Raw genomic sequence first — 9,174 nt, forward strand, 5'->3', positions numbered from 1 at the left:
AAAAAGGGGGCGCTTACCTAAGAAGCACCCTCATTCTAAAATGAGGCGCTCAGGTGGGCAAGCGCCCCCTTTCATAAATGGGGGCGCTTACCTAGGAAGCGCCCTCATTCTAAAAAGGGGGCGCTCAGGTGGGCAAGCGTCCCCTTTCATAAATGGGGGCGCTTGCGTGTAAAGGGCCCCTATTTCTATATGGAAGCACTTCTACGCTGCGAAGCGCCTCCAATAATTAATATTTAGAGAAAATATTTTTCCCATGCAATCCATATATATTTTTTATTTTCTTCTGATATACAATATGCAATACAATATTGTATTGCGTATTTTCTCCATAAATATTGGATTAATCCATAAATATTTTCTCCATTCATCAATCTCATACAATCTTATACATATATATCTCACAATACATATCTAATCCATATATACAATCTCATATCTCATAAGACAATTAAATCCAAAATGATGATATCATAAACACAAAGTGTACGTACCACATCTTAAAGAGTTAACAAAAATTATACCATACATATGAAATAAAATATCCAAAACGATATCATAAACACAAAGTGTACCACCTCTTAAAAGAGTTCACAAAAATTGTTTATTACATATGAAATAAAATATATCAACGAGTTCGCTTAGCATTTGGTGTCAAATACGTACGTCACTTAACGATTACTTGCAAATGATAAAACCAAAAAAAATATATATATTAAATTACAAACTTATATCTAACTATTTTGAAAGTTCAAACCTATATATAATTAGATTATATTACAATTGACTAAGATATGAAGATCTACACATACTTTGTGATGATCCACAATGGTCGCCTTCTGCATCAGCTGCATCCTCATCTTCATTTGTTAATTCATTCTCACCTATATATAAATAGATGCAAATGTATATTATGCAATCATATATATGTTCTTAAGTCAACAGTAATAAATTGTGTTTGAGCAGCTAGTTCCCCTATAAAAGGATAAAAGATAAAAGAAGAACAGCATAAAATAATTTTTATTGTGTTTAAATTATATAAGCCAACATTAAAGGATAAAAGATAAAGGATGAAAGATAAGCCAACATTAGAATTTCAAATTTTATGTTGTTCTTCCTTTATCTTTTATCATTTATACAGCAATAAAATAATTTTTATTGTGTTTAAGTTATATAAGCCAACATTAAAGGATAAAAGATAAAGGATAAAATATAAGCCAACATTAGAATTTCAAATTTTATGTTGTTCTTCCTTTCTCTTTTATCATTTATTGTGTTTAAGTTATTTTTATATAACTTAATGTTTGAGGAGCTAATTCTCCTATATAACTAAAAATAATTTTGATGCGTCTGCTATCCAGGCGCCCTTAATTAAGTGCGCCTGGATAGCAAGCGCCATTAATTAGGGGTGCCTGCCAGCTAGGCGCCCTTAATTAACGATGCCTGGCTGGCAAGCGCTACCCTAATTAAGGTATATTCCGGACTCCAGAAGATCATCATGTTTCTTCCACAATGGTATATATACAACTTTTCCAAAGAACTTACATAAGGCAATTAAAATTCAAAAAAATGGCACCAATCTCGACGAGTAATTTTGGATAGTAAAGTGGACTATTCTGGCACTACCAATAAAGAGGAAAAACAAAGGAACATGATAATAAAGGATAAGGAAAAACAATAAATTTTTTTAAAAAAGAAAAAAAGAAAAGAGGTATTCCGATCCACTTAATTCTGCAATAATAATTCAATACTAAATGTTAATATGAACGAACTGCACAGTGAAATCAAAACTGAATTAAATTTGAAAGAACACTCCAGGACAACCACGGAGATTCTTCAAAATTGTGATTGTTGCATTCAACAAACCAACTACACCCTAAAAGTAGAGAAAACTTTGTTGAATTTAAAATTCCTAATTCTCATAAAAATCATAATACATAAAAAATCTGACTATTAGAATCCCAAATCGACAACTTAAAGAGACAGCAGATACAAAGAAAAATAGAGACAGAGACAGAGACAGACTCACTAGTACAAGAACATAGAGAGAGGCAGGCCGGTTTCGACTGGAGAAGATGGCCGGTGGGTTGGCCAAACGTGTGGGTCACTGGGCGCCGAAGAGAGAGATAGGAAAATCGAGATTGAGAGAGGGGCGACTAGCGCCGTAGAGAGAGATATGGATCAATATATATTGAGGGAGAGGGGAGAGGCTAGGGATCTAATATATATATATATATATATCCTGATGCAGAGAGGGGGGACAGGCAGGCCACGCGGGGAGAGGTTAGGGAAAATATATATTGAGGGAGAAATTAAGTCTTAGAGCGGGAGCTGAGGAATCAAAAAGAAAATTAAGTTCCCGCTCGCAAAAACAAAAAATATAAATATATTATAATTAAAAAACACTTATAAATTTATTTATAAAAATAAAAAGTAAATACTAAAAATTAAAAAACATTTAAAAGAGACTTAAACTAAAAAATATATAAATGCAAAATCAATTAATGTGGTTGTCTAGATTAAAAATTAAACTATGTGATATAAAAACAAAAATAATACTAATTCAGAAATTATCGGGATAGGCCACAATAATAATTTAATTCTTGTAGGCACCCTTAATTAAGGGCGCCTAGCTGGCAGGCGCCCCTAATTAAGGACGCCTAGATGGCAAGCGTCCTTAATTAGGGGCGCCTGCCAGCCATGTGCACTTAATTAAGGGCGCCTAGCTGGTAGGCGCCCCTAATTAAGGGCACCTAAATGGCAAGCGCCCCTAATTAAGGGTGCTTGGATAGCAGGCGTCCCGAAGTAAGAGCGCTTGCAAGCCAGGTACCCTTAATTAGGGGCGTTTGCCAGCCAAACTCACTTAATTAAGGGCGCTTGCTAGCCAAGCGCACTTAATTAAGGGCGATTGCAAGCCAGACGCCCTTAATTATGGGCACTTGCCAGCCAAGCGCACTTAATTAAGGGCGCTTGCTAGCCAGGCGCCCTTAATTAGGGGTGCCTGCCAGCTAGGCGCATTTAATTAAGTGCGCCTAGTTGGCAGGTGCCCCTAATTAAGGGCACGTGGATAGCAGGCGTCCCGAATTAAGGGCACTTGCCAGCCAAGCCCCCTTAATTAGGAGCGCTTGCCAGCCAGGCGCACTTAATTAAGGGCGCCTAACTAACAGTCGCCCCTAATTAAGGGCAACTGGATAGTAGGCGTTCCGAATTAAGGGCGCTTGCCAGCCAGGTGCCTTTAATTAGGAGCGCTTGCCAGCCTGGTGCACTTAATTAGGGGCGCCTAGCTGGCAGGCGCTCCTAACTAAGGGCGCCTAGATAGCAAGCGTCTTGAATTAAGGGCGCTTGCCAGCCAAGCACACTTAGTTAACTAAATTGGGGCATATCCTATTGGAATGTCCCGAATTAAGGGGACGTTTTTTTGTACAGGCGTTGCTAATTTTATTTTGTGTCGTTTACACAATAAAACGTCCCTATAAGGGGATGTTTTATTAAAACGCCTATATTCCAAGCGTTACTAAACCTTGTTTTTTTTGTAGTGTATGGGGAACAACAACACCACAATTGTCACTATATACGCTAAATCTCACATGCTTCTCCTAAGTATGACTGTACTCACTTCTTAAAAGTCACTCACACAAGCTTGCTCGCTTGCAGGGTCAGTCGCACTCTTCCTCCTCTACCCTCCAAGCTGTCTCTGGTTATCCCTGCAAGAAGAATCCAAGAAATGAAAATGCATTACAATAACTTAGTGTTGGTTGGGCCGGGGTTGAAGGTGAGTCAATTGCCACATTAAGAAGTGTGCATTTGATTTGAGAGTGTAAAAGTAAATGTGTGTATAACATTTCTCAAAACAAAAATATCAGTTTTTGTTTAAGGTTTTTCAAGAACTCTTAGTACGTATACAAATAGAAAATAACGACATATGAGAGAGAATAAGAAAGGGAAAAAAAAAAAAAAAAACATACATCAAAAGTTTAATGAAATAGTTTTGTATTTGGTTATGTATTTAAGATCTTTGTTTTTATTTCATCTAACTTCTGGAGGTTGAAGTTACGAGTAGAGTAGGTGGTCAATTAATGGTCCATCTATTAACGTACGGCTTAAAGTGCTGAACAGTGGCCAATTGCCATAGATATATACATATCCTATTTTCCGCTGACCTTTATTTATTTTATGTCGTTCGTACTGCGTCAAGTCCTATTTACGAGCTTCCCTACGGAGTTTTTATCTACTTGATTTTAATGCTTGTAATCGTAGAAAAAATGAAATGGAAACTGAGTAATTGTATTTTGATTGAAAAGAGGGAATTTAATTATAATATTATGACATTTCTCATTTGATTACGGAATTACAATCTTCAGTAGTACTGCCCATAAGCTTTCCCATAACAAGACAACTCGACTCTAAGACTGATTTTGAGGGACAAAATGTTTTAACGTCCACCACCTCCACCACTCCCAGACCCGCTTCCGGATCCGTTACCTGCACCAGAACCAGCTCCAACTCCAATTCCGATGCCAATTCCAATTCCAAACCCTCCTCCATGGCCGCCACCACCCCCTGCGCCTCCACCAGCACCGCCTCCAACACCTCCACCTGCACCAAACCCACCGCCGTGACCTGACCCTCCACCTATACCACCACCGCCACCACCTCCAGCTCCTCCTCCACCTCCTACACCACCTCCAGCTCCTCCTCCGACTCCACCACCTGCACCAAACCCACCACCATGACCTGACCCTCCACCTACACCACCACCGCCACCACCTCCAGCTCCTCCTCCACCTCCAACACTACCGCCAGCTCCACCTCCTACTCCACCACCTGCACCAAATCCGCCCCCATGGCCGGATCCTCCCCCCAAACCACCACCACCACCACCTCCTCCTCCCCCTCCACCTCCTCCTCCAGCACCCCCACCAACGCCACCTCCTACACCACCTCCCGCTCCAAAGCCTCCACCATGGCCTGAACCTCCACCGACTCCTCCACCACCACCTGCACCACCTCCACCTCCACCACCAATGCCTCCTCCTGCTCCACCACCTACACCTCCCCCAGCTCCAAAACCTCCTCCATGACCTGACCCACCTCCAACACCACCTCCTCCCCCTCCGCCAAAACCACCACCACCACCAACACCGCCTCCAGCCCCACCACCAACACCTCCTCCACCACCAAAACCGCCGCCACCTCCACGAGGACCATGACCATAAGGCCCACGACCATAAGGTCGACGACCACCCCACCTGCCACCACATCCTCGTCGGCCCCCATATCCACAGTCATGGTCACCGAATCTAGTTTTGTCAAGCTTGTCATCTCCAAGAGTAGTGATTGAGCTCAATTGGAGGACAATGCAGAGGACAAGAAGACTCAAAGAGAGCCATTTCGAAGAGGCACCCATGGCTCCTTGATATTACAGCTTAATTTGCTATCCGTTTGCATGAAAGCTCTCCTTATATAGGCTTCACCCACTTGCCAAACCGATGCATCTCAACTAAACTCAGTAATGGGAGCAATATGGTCATGGAACGCGTTGGACAGTTGGGGGAGTTTGGGGGGAACATTAATTGAGAAAATGGAAGTCAGAGAAGACTCAATTAGTAGCACGTAGGACTTGTTTAAAGTGCACTCCTTAGTACTTCTGAAATATGAATTAGCAGCATAATTTTCTTTTTTTTTTTATTTAAAAAAAGAAAAAAGAAAAAGAAAAGAAAGAACGAAAGGTGAATTGAAGTGAAGAAAAGAATTAGATAGAGGACTTAAATTTTATCTGTAAAAATAGTGAATGAGAGTTTGGCTTTCACAAGAGTGTAACTGTTGAAAAAAGAAGAGCGTCGCTAGGGATATTATAACTATAAAATCTATTCTTTTACAAATTGAAGTGACAATTAATAATTGGTAAAATGATTAAGTAAACTTTTGACCAGTTAATTTAATTAATTAGGAGTTTACTTGTTGTCAATTATGAACTGTCACATCAATTTATAAGATAATTATAATAAAAGCTATAGTACTTCAAATATTTTTTTAAGAAAATCATCTACATAAACAAAGAATAAGGTTGGTTGAGTTGAATGTATACTGCGTTTTTAACAAACATCTTGTCAAAGTTTCTCACAACAAATTTGATTGTGGATGTAAAATAAGAGAATTTAGGAATCAAAATTGTTAGCATTTTTGTTGGCTCAATTCGATTCCAAAATGCAGATACTACTGTTTATGGGCTCAAACACTGATATAAAATGCTCATGATCAAATCTCCACTGTTCATAAAGTAGATTCATGTGTCATGAACGTTTCTGCAAAGTTTCAGTTTAATCGGACTACAAACACCCATCGATCGAAACTGTTGATCTTGGACCGACGGAATTTCCAAATTGCTGATGATTGCTTATTTTCACCCTTTGTAGTCCCTGTCCGGACAGGCCCTCTCCCTGTCCGGACAACAGTTCCAGAAACTCTGTTTCTGCTCTACAAGGCCCTATCCAGACAGCCTATTAACCTGTCCGGACACCACATACCTATTATGCCCAAAAACGTGTTTTTAGTGAGCCCAAGTCTAGGGTTTGATGAGAGGCATGGATTTTAGAACCTTAGAATTCGTGTGAGGCTGTGCTTAAATGATTATTTTGTTGTGAGTCAAATTGATTCCTCTTATAGGATTTTTGTTAGTTTTGATTGTATGCTTAATTGAAGTCTATCGGAATGGTCCGATAAAAGAGAATCACGTTAAAGAAGATTGTGAGCAAAGAGACAAGTTGGAGGCTTGTCGATCTTACAGAGCAAAAGTCTTGCAAAATGTTATAAGTGTTCATAGTGTCTGTAATCTCTGGATAATCTTTTGATAGTAATTTTCTGGGTTTAGCTACCCTGGAGAGGTTTTACTTTTAGAACGTTTTCTAAAATGTTTCATCTTCATCACTAAAATTTTTGTTTTTTTGTTTTACTTGTTTTTAGTGATTGTTTGCTTAGATTTCAATTTCCGTTAATTCTGCATAAAATTGTGATATTTAAACTTATTAAGCGTTTTTCAATTGGTATCAAAGCGGGTTCACTCTGTTTGGATTAAATTCCTGAGTGAAATCTTTTGACTCCTTGTTTACTATGAATATTTCTCAAATGGAATATGAACTTATAAACTCCTTCAACAATTTGTTGAAAAAATTCACATTTTTGAGACATGAATGCACAAATTGTTTGGAGGGTTTTCAAGATCTTAAACATGTGAAAGAATCTTTAGTAACTAAATTATCTGAATCACATGTCTTAATTGATTCTTTAAGATTTGAAAATTATGTTCAAGTTTCTAAAGTTGACTTGTTAGAGAATAAATTAAAAGAGTCAAAAACTCAATTGAAAAAATTCTCTAGCAATTCCTTTGGGAAAATAATGCATACTCAGACTTCTGATGGTGATAATTCTGGGATTTCTATGATTGTTGATAATGTTGGTAGCTCTACTTCACATGCTTCTAAATCTGACAGAAATTCATTGTTTGTTAAGCCTATGAATGTTAAAGAAGTTAAGGCTAATATAGTCTGTTTGGATAATGACAAAACTTCTTGTTTGAATAATTGTGTGAAGCCCAAATCCAAGACTTCTTCTAAGAAACAAACTCAAGCTAAGTTTGTTCTTACCTGCCACTATTGTGGGATTATTGGTCACATCAGACCAAACTGTTTTCAGTTTAAATCTCAAAGACTTTGGAAAAACTCGGCTTCTCCTAAGAAAGAAAAATGTGATATAGAGTCGTGTTTACCTATATCAAAGTCTAAATATATTCCTCCTCATAATTGTTCCACCAGTTATCATTGTAGCAAAATTGATCATATTCGACCAAATTGTTTTAAATTGAAACCTCATGTGCATATAAATGAAAATTCATATTCCATGAACGAAAGTGAGAGTTTGGTCATAATGACGAGATAAGTGTTATCTAGGCTAGATAAGTTTGAGCAAAATCACAAGTCTAGACTTAAGATTTCTCAAATGTGGGTTAGAAATAATGATATCATTCACCCCTTGAGGGGGAGGGATAGTGATCTCACCTTATGATAGGTGAGTCACCCACATGCCTATGATTGATTTTCTTGCATATCTTTGCATATCTTAGAGCATGTTGTTTTTCTTTTTTCTTTTTTTGCATTGCATTTTTGTTTTATTTATTTTGCAATTGTTTTTCGTTTGTGTGCATTTCTTTTGTGAAAAATAACAAAAAGACAAATATTTTACTTTGGTTGTTGTTCTTTTCTTTATTTTGTCTTATGCACCTAGATAGTCCATTAATTTCTCATGTTACTTTTATGGATTTAATTCTTTACATCTTGGAATGTTCTTAATATGCATGAAATGAAAATTTGTGTCAATAGACTTGTTTTTGTGGTTACCTAAAGTCTGAGCTTATATGGTATATTTTGCCTATGCTTTATCCCTTGTGCACATTTAAGCTTAAATTGAGGTTTTGTTTCACTTTATTTGTAAGATCTGTTAGGTAATCATATGAAGTTTTTGACTAGTCATATTTTTCAAATTGACTATATGCTAGTTGAACCTAAGGTTTATAAATTCATGCTTTCTCTTTTGTGATCAGTATCACAAGTTTATGGGCACTTTCTCATAGAGAAAAATAAATAAAATAGTGAAAAAAAAAATAAAATCAAGAGATCATATTCCAAAAGGAATTTATTTTACTGTGTCAAGCTTGTGCAAATTGTTTTACAAAGAGAAATGTATAAAATGAGAGTGACTAGGCCCTAGTATGACAATGTTTGACTTTTGATTTGATATACTTGTCAAAATCTTATGGTGGTAAAACTTTCTCCTCATTTTGTATGTTGACAATTTTTCTTTTTGAATGGCTTACACATACACACCACACAAGCATGGGTTGAATGGAACATTTTTCTTTGCTTGTGTTAAGCAATATGAGTTTCTTGCCATTTCTAGTCTCATATATATATTTTGCATATTTGGAACATGTTTGGGATAGTCATTGTACGATACATGAGTCGTTGATGTGTGTATCATGTGTGTTCATTGGACTTTTGAGAGGGAGAAGTCTTGTTCATTTCAAGTTTCTTGTTGTTATTAAGTCATGCATTGAGGGGGAGTTTTGTTTATGTATTTCATGATCTTGCATTTTATACTTCTTGTATTTTTGTTAAGTTTTGA

General features: G+C 37.4%; 1 protein-coding gene across 1 annotated transcript; it reads right to left on the minus strand.

Annotated features, from left to right (window-relative positions):
• Positions 1-4,297: 4,297 nt before the first annotated feature.
• LOC132183096 (glycine-rich cell wall structural protein 1-like) lies at positions 4,298-5,552 on the minus strand. The gene has a single exon (XM_059596493.1). It carries the CDS (start codon positions 5,402-5,404, stop codon positions 4,430-4,432), a length of 975 nt encoding a protein of 324 aa, XP_059452476.1. The 5' UTR covers positions 5,405-5,552; the 3' UTR covers positions 4,298-4,429.
• Positions 5,553-9,174: the final 3,622 nt, after the last annotated feature.

This window comes from Corylus avellana, chromosome ca5, assembly GCF_901000735.1.
Source record: "Corylus avellana chromosome ca5, CavTom2PMs-1.0".
NCBI classification, from domain to species: Eukaryota; Viridiplantae; Streptophyta; class Magnoliopsida; order Fagales; family Betulaceae; genus Corylus; species Corylus avellana.